Raw genomic sequence first — 21,304 nt, forward strand, 5'->3', positions numbered from 1 at the left:
TCACCCGTGGCCAGCACTAGGTCCAACAAGGCGTCCCCCAAATTATGCCAAATGCACCTTGTGAAGAACATTGTAATAAATACATTACGGGTAATTTCCAGATGAAACCAAAACAGGACCATTTGCAGAGATTGTAGTTGTCAGAAAGACCAAATACTAGGCTAGGTTTTGGCTGTGTGCCAGCTGTATTTTCCACAAAGGGGGTGACTGTTATTTATGACTCATATGGTGAATCCACATGAGTAAAAATAATAAGGCTCAATCTTTACTGTTCAGGGTGCTTCTACATGTTGAAAGTGCTGTGCAAACATGAGTTAGTTAATGAAATAAAGTAAATTACATTTTTTTGCAGTTAGCATTGACATTTTGACAATACATGGTTTGAGGAATGTGCATCAGTGCATTTGAGCAGCTGATATAAATTGTGCTAATGTTGTCAAGTGTAACTGAAAAAATCTTGATAATTTGGGCACCTTTTACCTGGATGATGTATAGGTGGAATTTTAGCAATGTATAGTACAGATGTAAATAAAGTGTTTTCTTTTGCGATCTAATAAAATATAAATCAGTGTCTATTTGCTTATGCAGCTGCTATACTGTGACCTGTAGCAGAAATCAGAAACATCAGTAAAAATCAGAAATCACTAAGAGAAGCCTTTAGTATTCCAGCTATAGAAGAAGAAATGGGTCTAGAACATAGATTTTGTGGGATTATGGTACAAAAGGTTTGATAACAAGATGCAGTAAAATGCTGGAACATCTGCTGGCTATTTTAGCAAAGCTGTCATTCTATTACAATCTATTATGATATAGGTGATTTTCTAAAATTAATTTAAAACTTGTCCCTAGGGTGCATCTACACGTATGCTTTACTGCAGAGTAGACTAATTAGCTCTGCAGCTCTACACCATCTACATGTGTGCTGGTATTAAGGTGCAATACACTAATTAACTCTACCGTAAGATAGTACTGTCGGGGACAGTATTATTTTACTGCAGAGTAATTAACTACAATCAAACACATGTGTGGACAGTAACCACAGGCATACATTGCGCCTGTCAGCCCAGCCAGCCAGGGGCCAGACTCCTACCTCCTGTCAGCCCCTCTTCTGCTGCCACCCCAAACCCGGGTCTGACTCCCGGTGCCCCCTAGCAGACCAGGACTGCTCCGCCCTGACTCAAATTACTGCTCTTTCAGGTGCACATGTGCATGCTGTGCCCTGGAGCAGTTTATTCCAGCTCAGAGTGCTCTGGAGTTTATTGCTTTGCCTTAATTACACATGTAAATGCACCCTTAGAGGTGGGATTCTTTTTCCCCCCCTCCTTATCCTCATGAAAAATGGTGACATTTATATCTTAGCAGGGGTTTTTCTACAACAAAATACGTTAAAGTTGCAGTATACCATATAAAATATGGCTGTGGAAGATACCTATTAATTGTATCAAGCTTGCATAATGACCATTAGTTCAAGAATAGCATGGCTGAGTAACAGGCTGGAATCATATGCCAAAAAGAGCACGCACTATTAAGTATAGATTCTCCACACTTGTTCCAAGGGACTCAAATGCAAAATGCCCTCATTGGCTGCACCCAGATGAGTGCAGCCATGTGGTATGAGGCACTGCACACAAGTCTGCGGCATCACATACTGCACATTCATCTGTTTTCTCAGGGAAAAAAGGTGGAGCAGTGCACATGGGGGCAACATGCACTGCTCAGAACTGGAGCCTGGTTAGCTAGAACCATGCTCCAGCTGCCGGCCAGGCTCCAGGCAGCAGAAACGCCACAGCTGTAGCCCCAGGAGGCCCCCAGAACCCTAGGTAAGGCTGCTGGGGCCAACACAGTTGCTCCAGAGGGAGCGTGGCACAGTGTTCCCCAGGGACAACTAGCGGCAGCACAAGATGCACTGCCACCAGTTGTCCCTAGGGAATCAAATGTCCATGCTTGTGGATGCAGCCAATGAAGGCAAAATGGCATCTTTCCCAAATCCAGGTTGACCCATGTTTGTGTTCTGATCTTTAAAGTCTTAATCCTAAGCATAGTGCCAGATGCTTACTATAAATGGTAGGGTTTGTGCTTTTGCTGGTTGTTGGCAGACCTGGTCCTGCGTCTAGATAGTAATGCAAAAGAGTAGGATTGCCAGTTGGGCATTTAAATTCAACAGTCCTTCAAAACATCTCAACAGAATAGATACTTGTTATGTTGTGGTACCCATTCTTATTTGTTGAATGCTGGATGCTGTTGCCTCCAGGTGCAACTGATTTGTACAAAAAGAACTTTTGGTCAGGGCTGGGTGTAATCAAAGATGTCAATAACAGTATTTAATTCACATGGTCCAGGTTAAATAAATGATTCTGAGCTGTCCTTCTTCATTGGGAAAGAGACATTATATTACATATTCCAGGAGAAGAAGTGTCATTTCTAGCTGCACTGAAAATCATTCCTAACTGACTGCTCTCCCTGGTTCTGCTTTTTCTGATCACAAAGAAGATTATCTCCAGCATTAGAAAGCTAGAGATGTCCAGGGACTTCCATTTGAGGGAATCAGTTTTGTCCTTTCAAAATGGTCTTTTAGAGAACATGTGAATGAGTTTAATTTGAACTGTAAATGGCTTCTGCCAACAGACAGACAACTTAATTGTGATAAATTTTCTTTTAAGAAGAGAGACAAGAAAATATTTACGTGAGTGAGGTTCAGTGGAGTTTTCAGTGAGTGCAGTGGTGTCACTGATGCTGTTGAGTTGTGCCATGTGGCATTCATTCTTACAAAGAGATTTTGCAGAAAGATAGATTTCTACTGAACAGCAAATAATGGAGCATTTGGGTGATGATTGTGTAACTTTTGTGTGTTCATATCTCCTGTCCTTATTGCCTTAGTAACAAGCACATTCTTTTTCCCCATGTGATTTTTAATTTTCACATCAGAGAGTAATTATTAACTTTTTGTATTAGCCTTACCTCTGCAGATGTTTTTAATCAAGTGAAAGAGAGAGAATACTTGGAGGTCTGGGGAGCTGGGCTGTGAAATATACAAATAGAAGCTTGTAGCCGCAATGTTAACAGTAGTTAAGTGCCCTAGTAAACAATCTCTCCATTCCTAAAAGTGCAATTTTGTGCTACTTACTGAATTTTGGGATACTCCGCTGTACTTGGAAGAATTTTGAGTCAAGAAAGTGTATCTGACACATCTTCTTGCAAAAGTGAAGAGTGCATACTAGTATATATCCAGTGCCTAGTGAAGGTTGTGCCCTTTGGATCAGGTCCAGCATGGAAGTTAGTTCAATGTGGGATGAAAATTACAATGATTAAGACAATAACTCTACATTCTTCTTTAAGAGGATAATATCAATTTTATTTGATATGTCTTTTAAAATGGCTTTGATATGGCTTTTTATAATCAAAATGATGCACTGAAAACTTTCCTGAGGCCAGAACCTGCATGGATTTAAGTATGTGCATAATCTTGCACATGTGGGGAGTCCTATCTTCTTTAAGAGGTAGACTCAAACAAGTAATATTTTAAACCAGCTTTGCACTCGGTATGTAACTATATAAATGTTGCATTTTTAAAACAGTAGTATCTGCTTTCATAAGCCCTTTTTCCCCTAACCTATTTTCTGTTCTACTCTTTTGAAGACTACCATTCTTCTGGGTTTCTAAAAGAAGGCTCACCTCTGTATGTTATTTAATTCACACAATTGTTATGTTTATATAGTTTGATCAATTTGAATATTTAATTGAATTTACCATTTGCGTGTGGGTTGGATAGAAATATACTCAGATTTACCAGCACTTGGATTTGTTTGGGTATTTTTGATGATTTTTTTTGTAACCTGAAGTGTGTTGATCAGAATATGCTATGGCCTTGACCAAATGAAGTCCTGGGTGAAATCTTTGTGCCACTTAACAGCAAAACTCATTGGGTATTTTTGGGCACAGTAGACGGGGGGTGCGATGTATACTGAAGCTGCTCTGAGAGCCTCTCTGATTAAAACGCCTGGAGTATCTTGTGTATCAGTGTCTCCATACTTCAAAAATGGCAGCAGGGGCACTGTATCTAAAGCTCATCAAATGCTGAGCAGACATGATTAACTGAGTCTGCTCTGATGTGCTGCAATTACAGCGTGTCTGAGCAGCCTCCTGGCCCATGTACAGGTGCATGTTGACTTCAGTGGGGCCAGGATTCATCTGTCTGTAGTGATTCATCACCAGAATGATTAAAACCATCAGGACATGCTTCCAATCTTTGCTATTTCTATATACAACAGGGGCAGGCAATTATTTTGGGCAGAGGGCCGCTCACTGAGTTTTGGCAAGCCATTGTGGGCTGCATGACAGGCAGCCCAGGGCAGATAAATATTAATTTTCTATTTTTTTTAAGGGCCCTGCGGGCCGGATAGAATGGCCTGGTGGGCTACATTCGACCCCTGGGCTGCATTTTGCCCACCCCTGGTATACAACAAATCATGGACTTCCAGGTTTCTGATAAGATTCTGTGTCTTTCCACAGTTAGAACAGCTTCAGTAAAATATGTTACACTTTGTAATAGGAAAGTCAGAGCTACAATAAAAGAAAGGTTTTTAGAAATGAAAACCAAGATATAAGGATCTAGAGTGGATCTATGTTTCTCTGTGAAGAGCAGATGATACCATTCTGATGATCTAGTCTCATCTTCTTCATGACACATTGTAGACATTTTTTTTAAATCTAGCATCCCTTATGGATTCCAGGATCTATATATTCCAGATGTAAATAGATTCCTAGAAAGAGGTAGAATATATATATTCTAAAATATAAATTATAAACATATACATATTGTCCCATACTCACACTCTTATTCCTATATATTAGGGCTACGCGAAGCTTTGGTCCCTGATTCAGTTTGGCAGAGATTTGGCCCGATTCGGTGGCCAAATCTCCGAATCTGAATCGAATCAGAGGACTCTTTAATCTCTCTGGATTGGAACCTTCCAAATCGTTCTGGAGAGATTCAGAAAGGTTTGGACATTTGGACACAGACACAGCTTTAAATGTTTTTTCTACATACCTCTAGGTAGCAGGCAGCTTGTGAATGCTATGATGCTGGGGCTGATGGAGTGCCCCACAGAAGCATGGGGAGGTCTAATAGGGCCTGCTTCATGCACCCCTACTATATATCGCCAAGCATTATTTAATAAGTGCAGTTTTATGATTCTCAGTGAGTAATGATGCGTTTGTTGTTTGTCTCTGGATATGATCCAGAGGAAGGAGCTATCCCATTCAGTATATTACTGAGCATTATAGCAATAATAAAAACAGCAAACCCTAAATAGCTTTCAAAAGTGACTAGTGGTCTGGGAACCCTCAGATTTTGAGTGTCTTCTACGGTGCTCAACAGTTTCTGAATATCAGGCCCTTTTAATGGGTTTCAGGTTGTGCTTTGAAATATTGTGAGGCACTCCATGTTCCATGACTTTTGTAAATTTAAGCCCGATTATACTGAAATATGTTTAAGCTTTGTGGTGTTGAGTAATTTATGTCATGAGACAAGATAATAGTGCTAAAAGTTAGCTCATTGGATTAAAAAGTTTTGCTTGATTGTATGCTCTGGTACCATTTTACTCTATGGAGATTCACGATGAGGGTATAATCATAACTTAATTTAAACTGATGATTTATCTCCTCAAAAATGCATGGCTGTTGTAAAACTGTCTATCAGATATTTCCAGAGTACATCCTTCACAAGCCCATATTTAACACAGTTATATTTGCATGCATACCCTCACTTCACATTTGCCATTTGTCATTGAGATAGCAAATTACATTCATCAGAATCCATTCATTCTCCCAGTATAGCTGAATACAGGATTATCTTGCCTGTGTCAGCAGCCCTATGACTGGTAACTGTGAAAAATGGAGGTAGTCTTTAGATATTCCAAACATGCATCTTCAAGGGACAGTAGGCATTAAGCTGAAAAAGATTAATGTATCTTATGTCATCATGTTTTTGTGTGGCATAAAGGTGAATTCTCTGGATTGATGGATATCTTGGTAAAACAAATGCATTTTTAAACTACTCTTTTGCCCTTTTACTGATGAGTTCTAGTGGCCATCAAAAGAAATATACTGAGATGTTTCCTTAAACACTTCATAGCATTTACAGATTTGCTTTACCTTTAGGATACTAAACAACTTTCAACTGTTGACCAAAAGAGCTGACATGCAGGGCTTTAACAACTGATCAGTTTTTAATCTATCTTTGTTATGTTAGCAGTACAGGCTATCATACCTTTAGCAGTATCAGCGCTTCAGCAAATCCTCCACAGCAAATAGTTCCTGGTTTGTGTATTAGATATTAGTACTAGAAATGATTAGAGTAAAAATATATGAGGGGTCCCTGTTATTTGTCTAAGTCTTCAGAAACAGTATTGGCTAAGTACTGGAAAATCATATATTTGTTGCAGCCAACTTGTAACTGCTCAGAAATTACCATTATGGGGTGCCTGTACACATGCTCCTTTGTGTTCTAATTAAAATGCATTGGAGCAGACTTGATTAGTTGAGTCTGCTCTGCTTTCCAATTAGAACGCTGCAGTGTTGGTATATTGTTATGTGTATTAAGCTTCCATGCATTTTAAAATAGCTGCAGGGCACTTTAACTAAGCCTCATCAAATGAGGTATACATGAAGCATCCCACAGCTATTTTTAAATGTGCTGGGGCTTAATACATGTGATCCTGTGGTGTTTAATTAGAACAGCTGCCCAGGAACTGCTCTGATTAAAATGCTGCCCCCCACCCGCCAAGCACGTGTATAGGCAGCCATTTGATGACCTTGTTCTGTTTTAAATCCAGAATGCTACATTCGTACATTTGGCTAGTTGCTATAGTAGTATGACAAATACTTTCCCAAGGCCCTGCCAGATGTTACACTTAAGATGTGATTACCTGGTTAATCATGCCCTTAGTGACCTAGCAACATGTTCATTTAATTAATGGCTTAAAATGAAGAATAAGCACAAAGTTATTATACAAAATATGTGTAATATGTTCTTAGCACACCTTTTACCGAATGGGTGGCCAGTGCTTCCAGCCTCCAGAGCCCTTCAAAACGCCCATGTGCTCCAAGGTGGGATGCACTGGTCAGCTGATTGGGGGTCCCAGGCAAGGGCATGCAGGGAGCCAAACTTGCTACACTGGGGGGCCTGAGATTATGATCCCAGCGATAGGGCATGATGAGATCTGACGCACAATTTCAGTCATGCTTCCTGCCATACATGTGTGGCACAGGAGGAAGCATGATTGTTGATATCATGCCTCAGGTCCTATAGCACCTTTAATTTAACATGTGTCAGTGACCCAACAAACAGGAAGTAACAGGACAAAAATTCTAGGCTTTAATAGGGAATGCTGCACTTATACTTGAAAGCAGTACAATGAATACAGAGAAAAGCTTTCAAAACATAAGTGGTTACTCATAATGGTACCATACTTACCAATTTAAAGATTAATGATATGATTTAGAGAAAGTAATTTGCAGAATAAATTTGTGTATTGAAGTACTGTGCCAGAGCAAGCTGGTGGTATTCAGTGAAGCTTGTTCCCTTTACCTCAGGCCTAATTTGTTCTCTTAGGTCTCCAAGTCTTTTATGTCTCAGAACCATATTTCAGTGTCAGATTAGGTCAAAGCACAAGGCACAGAACTGGGATTTAAAGCGTCCTGAGTTTTGTTCCTGTTCTGCTGTTAACATTCTTTGTTTCCTTGGGTAAATCAAGTTACCATAGCCTCTGTGCTAAGGCTATACCATATATTTACTGGGATTATGTTTTTCTGTGTTTCAGAGCTATGAATAAAGTGGTTTTCAAGTAGGAGGTAGCAGTGGTATTCTTATGTTTCAAAATGTGGGATAGATTTATAGCATCATAAAGTTATTGATGATGTATCTGATTCTCATAATTGGGTTAATTTGCTGTCTGCCGTTTCATGTAACCTGGATATTACTGTCATCAAGAGCAGTGATCAGCCTGAGAGAATTGTTCTGACAATGTATTGCATTTATCTTGTTTCTAAGTGTGTCAGCCCTGCATATCTTGCATATGTAGATGACATTTCATCTAGATGCTGTTAATATTTTAAACTCATAATAAATTTCAGGTGATTGTTTTTTTCTAATTTGCTTCTAGACCTTAATTACTTTTCACTCCAGGCAAAATAAATTTCATAAACTAGAATATCATGCCACTGATAATGATGTTTTCATAATGGAGAAAGCATTCAACTCCTTTTGGCTTCAGCATAAATCATTTTATTTTCCAAGTGTTTCATATAATTTTTCCTTCCATTAAAGCTAACATAAAAACGGTTTTAAGTAGGAGATTGTTTTCTCACTGATAGTTTTCTGCACTTATTTCCTCCTGAAATGAAGTTACAGTGCTAATTCAGCACATTACTTGAGCAGTGAAAAACCTTGTTCTGCCCCCTTACATGTGGTTTGTTACACAAAGTTTACATAGCGAAAGACTATTTTCATGTATGCAAATGAAAGAAGTATGAGGAATAAATAGGATGATGTATGAAAAGAACTATGAACTGATTGGTATCACAGGGACCTCTCCATGTGCAATTAGTAAGTTCTGGCACAGTTCACACAATATTCAGCTGCTTATGTGTGCCTGGGACTGCAGCAGTTGGAGCCAGGGCAGAGCAGCCCTGGGCTGGCAGCGGGCTCGGGGGTCAGCCCCAGGCTCCAGGTGGTTGCAGTGGGAAGCAGAGGGGCTGGCTGTGGCATGAGAGTGCCCAGAATGTGGAACTATGTGGCTGACCCCCTGAGCCTGCTGTCAGCCTGGGGCTGATCTGCCCCAGCTCAAACTGCGGCAGCCCTGGTTATTGTCCACGCTGCTTTCTGCACAAGAAAGGACCCCGCTGTAAGATAGTACTGTCCCCAACAGTACTATCTTGAGTTGATTAATTTACGGTGCCCTAATGCCAGCACAGATGTAGATGGAGATACTTTACTGCAGAGTTAATTAGTCAACTCCTCAGTAACATGCATGTATAGATGCACCTGTAGAGACCTGATGGGACAGCTCACTGTCAACATTGAGGATTACACTTTGTTTCCTAAGGACAAGGTTGAGAGAAAGGTGATGTTGTTGCTTTGTATGTAAAAAATACAAACACTTGTTCCTTGGTTTAAGAGGAAGAAGAAAAACAGTGAAAGATTCAGCACTGATAAAATGGTGGGGATTTCTTATAAGCTAGAAAGTTAGGAAGAGGAGGTGGATGAGGCACTCTTCAATCAGGTGACAAATTTATCCAAAAACTATGAGATCATACTGATTGGAGACTTCAGTTTTCCAGACATCTGCTGGTAGAATAATATAGCCAAACCTAAAATGTCAAGCCAGTTCCTAACTTGTATGAAGGACAATTGGTCGTTCCAGAAGGTTGAGGATAGCAACAATCTGCAGGGACAAAATCAGGAAGGCAAAGATAAAAAAAAAAAAAGAGCTGTATCCAGCAAGAGAGGTTCAAGATAACAAGAAGAGCTTCTCTTAGTATGTTGGCAAGAAAAGTCAGACCAAGGAAGCTGTGGGTCCACTGTTAAATAGGCAAGAGGAACTCTTAACAGAAGATGCAAAGAAGATGGAGCTATTCAACAGCTACTTTGCTTCAGTCTTCACAAAGAAATTAAACTACAAACAGACACCTAATAAAGATTATTTAGATAAGGTAGGGGACAAGCTGAGGGATTAAATAACAAAAGAGATGGTCAGAGACCTTTTGATGAGTAGGAATTAATTTAAGACAGCAGGGCCTAATGAATTTCATCCCAGGGCACTGAAGGAAGAGATCTTGGAGCCCTTTTTGGCAATGATATTCATGAAGTTGTGGGAGAGGAGTAAGGTATCAGAGGACTGGAAAATGGCCAACTGAGTGCCCTCTTTAAAAAAGGCAAAAGGGAGGACCCAGGGAACTGCAGACTCGTTAGAATCACCTCAGTACCCAGGAGGTTAGTGGAACATATCTGAAGGAAGTCCATTTGCAAACTTCTGGAGGAAGAAAGGCTGATAACAAGCAGCCAACATGGATCTACTAAAAACAAATTGTGTCATACACATTCAGTCTCCTCCTTTGACAAAGTAACTGCCTGGGTGAATGAAGGGAATGCTGTGGATATAGTGTATCGGCAGTGTATAGACTTCAGCAAGGCTTTTGACAAGGTCCCACATGACTCTCATACATTGGAAAAATGTAGGCCTATCATAGTTACTGTAAAGTGCATAGGCTAATGTCTCAATAGCTACAAGCAAAATGTTATTGTAAGTGGCTCCATATCAGAATGGCAGGAGTTTTTTGTGTGGAGCCCCGCAGAGGTCTGTTCTGGGCCCAGTGCTATTCAACATGTTTATTAATTATTTCGATGCTGAATATGGGGTGCTTCTTGAGCAAGCTTGCACACAACACAAAATCAGAGATGATTGCAAAAACTCTGGAAGATGGAATCACAATTGAGAAGGATCTCAAAATATTGTAAAGCTGGACTGAAGATGCAAGGTAGTACACTTCAGGAAGAATAATCATAATCATAAATGCACATACAAAATAGGTTGACACCTGGATGTATGGCAGCATTACAGAGAAGGATCTAGGAGTCTTGCTAGATCTCAGACTTGGTAGAAGTCTACAGTATGATGCAACTGCACAAAAGGCAAATATAGTTTTGGGATGCATCGATAGAAACATTAGGTGCAACACACAGGAGGTGACAGTGCCTCCTATTTGTAACTGGTTAGGTCTCATCTGGAGTATTGTGTGCAATTCTGGGTTCAACATTTTTAAAAGTATGTGGAGAAGTTAGAGTGTGTCCAAGGTGAGCAGCAAAAATGATTAAGGCCTTGGAAGGCAAGTCATACAGGGAGAAGTTAAAGGAGCTAGGCATGTTCAGTTTGTGGAAAAGGCTCTTAAGGGGAGACATGACAGCAGTAGCAGTCTTCACATATTTGATGGGCTGCCATAAAGAAGAGGGAAAACATATTTCTTTTCTTGCTGCAGAATGTAGGACATGCATGAAGTTGCAGCAAAGTAGTTTTAGATTGGATATCAAGAAAAACTTCTTCAGTGGAGGTGTTTAAGAAAAGTTTGGACGGCCACTGGTCTGGGATGATGTAGGTGTAGCTATGCCTGTGTTCCACTATGGGCATTTCCCATGCTTCTGTGCTTTCCTGGTTGCCCATTGGGCCTAGGAGGGAATTCCTTCCCATCTCTTCCCTCCTGTCTTCTCCTATGTTTTTTTACTGGGAGGGAGGGGGAAGCAAGGAGTGAGGGCGGTGTTTAAGCCTTCCTCAGAGGCATTAAGCGTTGGCTGTAGCCAAAATTGGGGATTGTGACTGGAGTGTGCTAATGCTCCTTCTGGGACTTAAACCCAGAGGTTCCTGGCTAGAGTGTCTTGCCCCTTCACTCAGGGTCAGACCAATTGCTACATCTGGAGTCAAGAAGAAATTTTACCCCATCATCAGATTGGACTGTGGGAGTTTTTTGCTTCCTCTGTAGTTGGGGGTGTGGCCCTCTACCTGGGATCTCTCAAGGGGATATTAACAACATTTCTGGATGTTTTTCCCCACGGTCTCACTATTTTACCTGTGACAGGTTATGGTGTTATGCTTTGTGTTGTGTCAGGGTTGACTGTGTAGTTTGTCTAAGAGGTTAGACGATGGATTTATATAGGATGATTTGACTAAGGATGATCATGCTTCAGGCAGGGTGTTGGACTACGTGACCTCTCAAGGTCCCTGTCAACCCTCCTTCTCTATGATTCTGTGTCCCTTCTTATTCTTCTGTATTATAGATTAAAATAATCCAATTCTTTCAACCTTTCTTCTTAGTTCATATTTTCTGAAGGTCCTGTCATTCTTGTTGTTGTCTTCTGAACTCTTTCTAATTGGTCTACATCCTCCTTTAAATGTGTTGTTCAATACTGGACAATGTCCTCAAGCAGATGGTCACTTAGTAGAAGGGAACAACTATCGCTATCTTAAATACAACACACCTTAGAATATTTGGTTTTTGCAATCAGCATCATGTTGCTGATTTACTTTTATTCTGTAATTTACTATAAGCCTCTGCTGTTTTCCTAAAGTATTTCTATTTAAATCAATTATTCCTCATTTTGTTTTTGTGCATTTTTATTCTCTGTCCTAATGGAACATTGCATTTGCCTTTCAGGTTCTTGATTTTGCAACCATTTCTTCCATTTATCAAGAGTCTTTTGAATTCAAACCCTGCAACCCCACCTTGGTGTCAATGCAGATTTTGTACTGTGCTCTCTTTAATTACCTAAGCCACTAGTAAAACTATTGAATGGAATTGGGCCCAGGACACACTGCTGAGGTTCCCCATTGGAAATACCTTCCCAGTTTGACTATGAATCATCGATAAGTACTCTTGAGTGTAAATTTTCAAGTGCTTGCACACCTAACTTAGTGATTTCTCTTAGATAATATTATCTAGTTTTCTTATTGGAATGTCATCTGGGGCTATAACTAAAACCCCACTACAGTTAAGATATACTGTCATTATTTAAATATAAAATGACCCCAACTTTAAGATGACCCCCTCAATAATTAGATTCTATAGATGGAAAATTTATAAATGGTTATAATTTTCCAAGTATAGAATCTAATTATTGGAGGTCTGCCTTAAATTTGTCCCCATTCACACTGCTACAGCAGGGAAAGTAAATATGGTGGCAGGGGTAAGGGGAGCTTTTTCCCTCCCCCCGTGTAGACTGGGGGGAAAAAACTTTGTCTTGTATTCAAGTAAAGATGGTATCACATCTCTTGCTTCCCTCATATCCACTAGAGCAGTTACTCTGTCAAAGAATGAAATTTGATTGGTTTGACATGTTTGCTTCTTGATAAAACCATGTTGGCTGTTTCCTGGCATATTATTATTCTATAGGTAAAATTCATCTATGGCTTAAAAATGGATTTTTAATAATTTGTTGTAATATCTTTCTGGGTATTGAGGTTACTCTAACTGCTTTATAATTTTCTGAGTCCTCTTTATTCCCTTTTTCAAAGACTGGTACAATGCCTTTTTCCAGACCTTAGGGACCACCGTATACTCTCAATGAGTTTTTAAGGTAATTGCTAATGGATCAGAGATTGATTTGGCTTTTCTTAAGTAGTTTAAGATGAATTTCTTTAGGCCCTACTGACTTTGAATGCATCTAACTCATCTAAGTATTCTTCAACCTCAGTCTTCTCTAGTCTGGCCTGTGTTCACATCCTTTTGTTAAAATTAAGTGTGTGTTAAAGTGTGTGTTAAACATCTGGTTACAACTAACCTTTCTTTTGAAGAATGAAACAAAAAAGGAAATTGAATACCTCAGCCTCTTTTGCCACCCATTATTTGCTTTCCACCCCTGTTAAGTAGTAGACTTTTGCTTTCTTTTGTCTTTCTCCTACTTCTAATGTATTTATAGAACCTTTTCTGATTGCCTTGCTAATTTTAACTCATTTATGCCTTAACCTTTTGATTGTATCCCTGCCTACTTGTATAAATCCTTTTTGAGTTTCAGCTCTTTAAAGAGCTCTTCATGCAGACATGTGAATCTCCTACTCTTCTTATCTTTCCTATCTCTGTTGATCTGTTTCTAAATTTTCTATTTTTCCTCTACATCCAGATGGATTGCTAATGTTCTTTTAGTATTTTTAATATTGCCTGTTCTAATTGCCATTTTTCCTAAACATTTCCCCTTAGAATTTCTTGCCAAGAGACTGCCTGTAGTATTCTGAGTCTGTTGAAGTTTGCTTTCTTGAATTTTTTTGTCCTTTTTCTGATGATTTCACTCCTCTACCTGCTCTTTTTACTGTTAGTCAAAGGTGGGCAGGCTTCTCCTTGTTGAGATACAATAAAGTGATGGCCCAACATTAATAGAATCCAGTGTTAATAGAAATGTTTAACTTGGGGCTTCGGGGAATAGTATAAATTCTACCTAAATCTTGGAGAGGGGAATAGAAAGTCTTCCAAATACTAACCCCTCCTGGCCATCTTAGCATGGTGACTGCTTTGCATTCTGACCAAAAGGTATTTACGTATCTCCATTGTAGGGAGATAAATAATTCTTTTACTTTGGATTCTACCTGTGGGTACATATTCTTATGGTGTTGGTGGATAATGTAGAACATCACAACGCACCTTTTTTGAATCTGCGTCCCAATCCACAGAATATATGATAAACTGCAAACTCCTAACATTGACTATTCCTTGATGCCAGTGGAGTCTGATTGGATTAGATAAGCATATTTTCTAATACTATGTACTATTAGTAAAAAAAACAGACTCCGTCTTTGTATGCCTTGCTCTCTACCATTAGTTTTTACCATTAGATTTAGAATTGGGTAACATTTGCACAAAATACAATTATTTTTCTGTTGTGTGTCAACACGTGTTTTCTGATAAGATTTAAATGACGATGAACAGTTATTGCTCCATATAATAAAAAGCAGTCACTGCCTTCTGGGAAAATGACTTGGTTGTATAACTGCAAATGAAATAATTGAGATCAAGTGTTCAAATGCAGCAGCTTTTATTTTCAGGATAAGGGATTTTTTTTAACCCAAAGCAGGTTCATATTGACATGTGGAAACGCTCACTAGGTAGAAAAGAAATGCATCTGTTTGACAATCAAGTCTTTTGGTATTTCATGTAGATAGCAGCCCATTTTATATCTTAAAGGTACTGCATACACATTAATGAATAACCATCCTCATGCCGGGAAAGGTACAACAGTATTAGTATTATTCCCATTTCAGAGACAAGGGAAATTTAGGCAGAGAAATCAAAAGACCTGCCAGAGACCACAACACAAGAGCTGAGCTTAAAACAGAGAAGTTCTGTGTCTTGGTAACTATCCAAATACCAGTCACCTAAGTACACGTGCTTTCCAACAAGTTAGACCTGATTGTGCATACATGAATGCATCTCTTCAACCCTGTCACTGCCATTAGGAAGGCTTTTAGGGGTTTGGTGTGTGGTATTATTTTTTGGTTGCAGGGTTTTTGGTTGTAGCTGTGTTGGTTTAAGGATGTAGGCAGACAAGGTTCTTTGGGTAGATGTGATATCTTTTATTAGACCAACTGAGTAGTTGGAAAAGATGTTCTTTGCAAGCTTTTGGACACAAGCACCCTTCTTTAGGCATAGGGAGTCTCTGTTGTTCTGAGATCTCCGAGAAGTGAAAAAAGTATTATTTTTATGACTTTTAAATGCATCTGATGGAATAAGTGCATTGTTATAGGAAAGTTATGTGAACAGGCATCCTTTACTGTGGAACGCAGTAAGGTTTGTGGCAATTCTTATTTCTTAAGGCTATATTCTTGGTGTTGGTCCTATGAAGTTTCTGTCTTCTATCCACTGCTAGATTGCCAGCCCAAAGTGCCATGCAATGAAGGCAGGAGTGCTTGCAGTTCAGGAAGCAGCCCCCTCAGGGGAGTGTGGTACATATTTAAGGCAAAGAAGTCTGGAACATAGTTTGCTATGTGAATATGCTATTAGTCTCTCTTCAGTATCTGTAAAATGTGATTAACAATACTTCCCGACCTCACAGTTGCTGTGTGAATGAATACAGTTCAGAGTGTGAAACACTCAGATGTGATAGCAATGAGCTCTATTGTCTACTCTGCAATTACAGACATGATTGCAGACTGCCACAGAAAGGCTGCTACCAATGCGCAAGTTAGCAAGTTTAAAGTGTGTATGGGACAGCAACCATCAACAAGGCAGTGAAACTCATTGAACACAGAAAGTTCTCAGTCACACTGAAAACAAATAATTGATAAAATATTGTTCTTCACCAATTTCTTTCAGTTATGAATGTCTTAAGCATAGGTTAAAGCTATTGCTAATGAAAGCATTTTCGAATTGTTGTGATTTTCAAGGTCACTATGTCCTAAAGTGCTGATCTTAGTATCTACTCAGGGGCCAGCCCAGCACGAAATAGCTTGAGTGTTTTGAGATACGCAGACATTTCCAGACCCCGGATCAGGTGCAGCTCAGCAAATCAGAAGAAAACGATTCCTCTCAACTTTAAATGGAGTCTGTCAAGTAGCATAGGCCCCAAAGAAAAAAAGAAATCAATATACTCCATAGCCTTCAGCTGGAAAGCTACCTACTAAGTGAACAGCTCATGCAATTTAACTCCCTGCTTCTGGTGATGCGGTGCTCCTAAGCTTGGGGGCTCTTTGATCCACCTCTTCATAGCTGTGCAGCAAGCAGAATTTAATCTTGTTCTGAGGGGATGTTTGCTTCCAGTAGTAGCCTCCCGAACAGAGCTGTCAATCAAGGCTGAACCTTAATACCTTCAGGTTGCAGTCCCTTTAAACTTCCACCTCAGTTGAGTGGTGTCCAGTCAGCTGTGGAGGAACTATCACCCACACAGAGGATGGGGACTTCCTGAGCTTGTTCAGTGAAGTCCCTCGATATTAATTCTCTTGTCTCTGTGAAGGGGCTGCACAAAATGTCTAATCAAGTTGGCATTCCATGGCCATGAAAGCGAGGGCGTTCCCTCTCAGAAATAAGTACTTGTTTTCTGCAAGTGGAGGCCCTGAAAGTCCTGCCGAGCTTTTGTGGGTCAGCAGGCAAGCAAATTTTCATGGGATTAAACCTTTACTTATTGTTGTCAGAATGGAGACAGTGAGGACAAGGGCTACTTTCCATAGCTAATTTCCCAGTTTTTTTAGCAGGGGATGTCAGGTAAAATATTCAGTGACTGGCAGGATGATAGAATACGGTTTAATTTCAGATTTACTATCTGCCAACACATGCCATTCAAACGGATAAACACAAGATTTCAGCTGTCATCACAGCAGTTTGCGCATACTTAAAAATAGGACATTTTTTCACACATTGAGAAGAAGTTGAGCAGGTTTATATATAGGATATATACCATGGGGACAGTTGGAAAAGTTCCACAAGTTTGAAAGATTCTGCCATTTCCAAAGAAATTCCCTATCTTTAAGGTAAGGAATTACATTACAAGCAGTAGAAACTTTAATGCTTGTAGAAAGTTTTTAAGTCCTTTGTGTAGAAGGAAAAACATTTATAAAGAGTGTAGTATAAGGCTGAATTTGAATAAATATAATGAAGGTATGTGGCATGCATAATGCATTAGAACCTGCAGAGACATGAGTAACTGAAATGCATTTTCTGGTTTAAAAATGCCTGTAGATGTGAGATCCTGCTTGGTTGTCTGTCAAGGTTGTAATGGGCCTTTCATTATAGTATCTGAATATCTGATCCACTAAGCTTGGAAAGTGAAGATAAAAGATGATGGGCTATCCTAAATCACCTTTGACAATGCATTCAGGACTCGTGGTAGAGATGATATCTTTTAATAGACCAACAAGATTTTTGCACAAAAATGTCTTTAATTGCAAGCTTTCGGGTACAAACACCCTTCATCAGGCATTGGAGAGAAGATTGTAAAAGTTCTCTTGGGTAGAAATGAAAGTTCATATTTCATTGACAATGCATTTAATTTAAAGAATCACAATATCAAGCCTCAGATATGCAAACACAAACCTTTGCTCTTGTTCGATGCCCCAATAACTTCAGTGGAAATAACCATATGGGTAAAGTTATGCACCTGTGTAAATAATTACTGGAGTAGGGCTTTCCATTATAAACACAGCTGTATACATATTTTAGTGCTATCCCCTTGGCCTGACAAGCGAGTCAAAATTTATACCCTTGGTGGATTGTTTCTGTTAGGAGGAAGATGGATAATATATGTCAGGTGTTTCTTTGGTGTAATCTTGTTAGTTTACAAAGAATGTATGGAAAGTCCTCTTTCCCTAAATGGTTGAAACTATCAGCAGCAGTCAGTTTCTTGATGCACGTATTTGCTGGAGTCTCCCTGGGAAGCCCAGTGCCCAAAAGGTTCTCAATCTTCCTTTCACAGTCTTCTCTAGTCTTTTGCAATACACTCTTACCTTGCAAGCCAGTATCATAGCCCTGTGTTTTCTGTCAGGAAAACTGCTAATCTTTTAATCCTGTTAATCTCTCTGGGTTCACTATGTTCAAACCTTTCCATACAGCCGCATCTTCTGTGCCAGCCTCTGCTATTTCTAGTTGTCTCACTGCATGAAATAGGTTTAACTGCTTCTGCTGGTGACCCTGGCTCTTTATAACAGAGTCCGTGATTATCTTTGAATTGAAAACTTGATGTTAGCCAATACCATCCTCCAGCCTCCCAGTGTCTTTCTGATTTTTCCTCCAGGTTTTGGATGACACTTTCCCAGATTAAAGAGGTGTTATTCTAAACTGAGGTCTAAACGGATGGACCAATATATACCGAGAAAGGGGAGCTGAGTCCAGGATCTGCCCCTTTCAGTTTACCTAGAATCAGCTCCTCTGAATAGCCAAATTTGTAGTGAAGGTTAGGATTTTTTTCTTCTCTGCATATCTCTGTTGTAACTGAACTGCATAGGGGCTGCTGCTATGCTACATTTTTCATCATAAGGGAAAGACTTGAAGTATATGTACAACCAGCATCTTCAGGAGTTCTGCAAGGGGGAAGTAGCTTTATATTTGCCATCAGATCTTCTCTTATCATAGATAGAGAATGTGCTGTGGCTCTGACCAGACCTTCCTTTCTGGCTAAGCATCGGCCACTTGCAGGGGATTGCTGACTACCAGGTGACAGGGGCCTCGGCTAAACAAAACGTGGGGGCCTTGTGCATCAGCAGCTTTCTCCTACAAAGATTTTCTACTCTGAGGCCTGTAACCTGAGTTATACAGACTAGTAGAAAAATAAGCAAGGATTGAATGAGTCCAATGTGGCTTTTCTTCCCCACAGTCTTAATTTTTGACTCTACAGGAAAAGGCTTGCACAAATTATGATTTCCCTGGTAATTTCTTTGAAGAAGTGAGCGGGTGGTGCATCCATTATGCATTGTACTGCCATTTACATGCTTGGCCTCACTGGCTCTATGGTATATTAAATGCTTTATTTACCCTGTGAGCTACCTGTCGTCTAATCAACATTTTGTTTTTCTTGCATTTCTTGCTGGATTATACTGAGAGTAAATTGTTTCATGTAAATTAAAACCACATGAAAGCTTTTTAAGCCATTCTTAAATACTAAATGATTTTGCAAATATGTATGTTGGACAAGAATTGCATACAGGATTCTTTGCTTACCTATTTATTCTATTGTACTTTTGCTAGACATTCCTCATGCGACTATTCCATCAGATGGTGCATCCAGGTATTCAGCCAGACTGCCAGACCTCATTTATACCATGCTCAGGGGGGGTTGAGTAAACAGTAGGCAGTTAACAAAGAACACAGTAGTAAGCCGCAGTTACAAATGATATTTTGTAAATTACAACACTGGTATGCAGTAAACACAAAAAACAATGTTTTCCCACTTGCCTGGAGTATAAAACCAATGTTAATTTAAATATCTCTATACTGTTAAGAAATATCTTTATTATTATGGAGCTATTATTATTAACCTTTCTTGTGACTGCTGTTTCACCACAAATAATTTTTTTGTTTACAGGTGGATCGGATCATCTTCTGTGTCTTTTTGGAGGTCGACTACAAAATTTTCAAGAAGAAAATGGGCGAGTTTTTCCCTATAGGTATGTGCAGTAATAAGTTGTTGCCTGACCATAATAACTTTGTGCAGCAAAAATGAAACATTTTGCATCTTCTGTCTCCTCAGCCAAGCATTAAGCCTAAGTAGAGATGTTCAAAAAGTCCATGGTGAAAGTGCTCTATTTCACTTTACTTAAAGCTCTATAAGTTAGAGCATGTTTGAACTGAATAGATTTCACTGTTCAGTAGGGAGGCCTTGCACTGCCCGAGGCAAGCAGATAGGGGAGCTCTTGCATGCCTCCCAGCATGCCCCACAGACTTCCCAGGCTGCTGTAGACTCTCAAGCACAGCCAAATGGGCAAGCCATCCCTGATTGGCTGCCTAGGGAAGGGGAGCTGTCTCCCCCTCCCCTTCCCCTCCCTGCTCTGTCAGTGACAGGAATCAGAGAATCACAGAGAAGCGGGGCTGGAAGGGACCTCTGGGCCAGGCTGGGGACACCCAGGGACTAGGATCCAGGCATGGGAAGCTGTCTGCTGAGTGCCAGCAGGGAAAGGCTGGGTATCAGCATCTCCCTGGAGCTGCAGTAATGGCTGGGGGCACTGTCCTGGATCTGCTGTGGATTGGGGGAGGGGAAGGGTGCAGGGCAAGATTCCCTGGGGCCAGGCTGGACACGGACATGGGCACCCCCCACCCCCAAAGCTCTGCTCCCTGCTGAATGCCAATGGCAGTGGCAGAAAATCTGCTCCCTTCCCCACTGTGCCATGGCTCTATTTAGGGCCAGGATGGAGACCCACACACACGTGTGTTCCTACATCAGGAGTACGCAATGTTTTTTCACCGGAGTGGCGAAAAAACCACAACGTCTACCTTGGAAGGTGCGGGAGTACTGACATGCCGGAGCCCAGAGCAGCTGTTTGCAGCCTCCCAGCTGCAGCCAGCCCAAGGAGCCCAGTCTGCTTGCAGCAGGGCTTGCAGCCTCCCAGCCACCTGCTGGGAGCAATCTGGGCTCCATGGCTGGCAGCATGGCTGGCAGTGGTGTGCTGAGCAAAATGGTCATGCATGCCATCCTTGGCATGCATGCTGGGGGTTGCTGACCCCTGTCCTACACGCACACAACCCCTATGCTTTGCTGAATACCAGTGGCAGTGGCAGCAGCAGCAGCTCTACTCCCTGCCCCGCTGCACCATAGCCCTGCTCAGGGCAAGGCTGGAGACCCACATACCCCAAACTCCACTCCCTACAGATAGTCAGCTGGAGTAGCAGCATGAGCTACACCACTTTTCGCTACACTGGGAACTCTGGAGGGGCAGGAGTGGGAAAGGAGCTGCCATGCTGGGAGGGCCTCCTCCAGCTTCCTGGCGTTGGTCTTGGTGGGGGCTGGACTTGCACAGCACGGGGGCTCCTTTTCCTCCCCCTCCTCGCCTGCCAGAGTTCCTGGCACAGCCCCACACTGTTATTCCTGTTTACAGCTGGGGGAGAGGAGCCTCCCTGCTGCTGTGGAGCCTGACCTGGTCCCCATCAAGACCTGAGCTGGGAAACAGGGGGTGGGGAAGAGGGAGCCTGAGTTTCCACTCCCTCCGCCTGAGTTCTTGTGATGAAAAGTGGCATTGCACTGCAGCTACTGGCTGCAGCTGCGGAAAGGAGCACCCCTAGCTTGGCTGTATCATGCTTTGGGGCTGGGGCAGCTGTGTAGACATAAACTCCCCTTTCTCATTCCTCT

At 40.9% G+C, this 21,304-nt stretch overlaps 1 protein-coding gene across 1 annotated transcript in view; it reads left to right on the forward strand.

The window, feature by feature from the left end:
- MACROD2 (MACRO domain containing 2) overlaps positions 1-21,304 on the forward strand; it is a 1,830,990-nt gene that overhangs the window by 1,655,594 nt on the left and 154,092 nt on the right. Inside the window, exon 9 of the mRNA XM_019516252.1 lies at positions 19,547-19,628. Within this exon, the coding sequence (XP_019371797.1) occupies positions 19,547-19,628 (82 nt within the window). The remainder of the gene's footprint in view (positions 1-19,546; positions 19,629-21,304) is intronic.

The sequence above is a fragment of the Gavialis gangeticus genome, unplaced genomic scaffold, assembly GCF_001723915.1.
Source record: "Gavialis gangeticus isolate Ggan-Ray unplaced genomic scaffold, GavGan_comp1, whole genome shotgun sequence".
NCBI lineage: Eukaryota > Metazoa > Chordata > Crocodylia > Gavialidae > Gavialis > Gavialis gangeticus.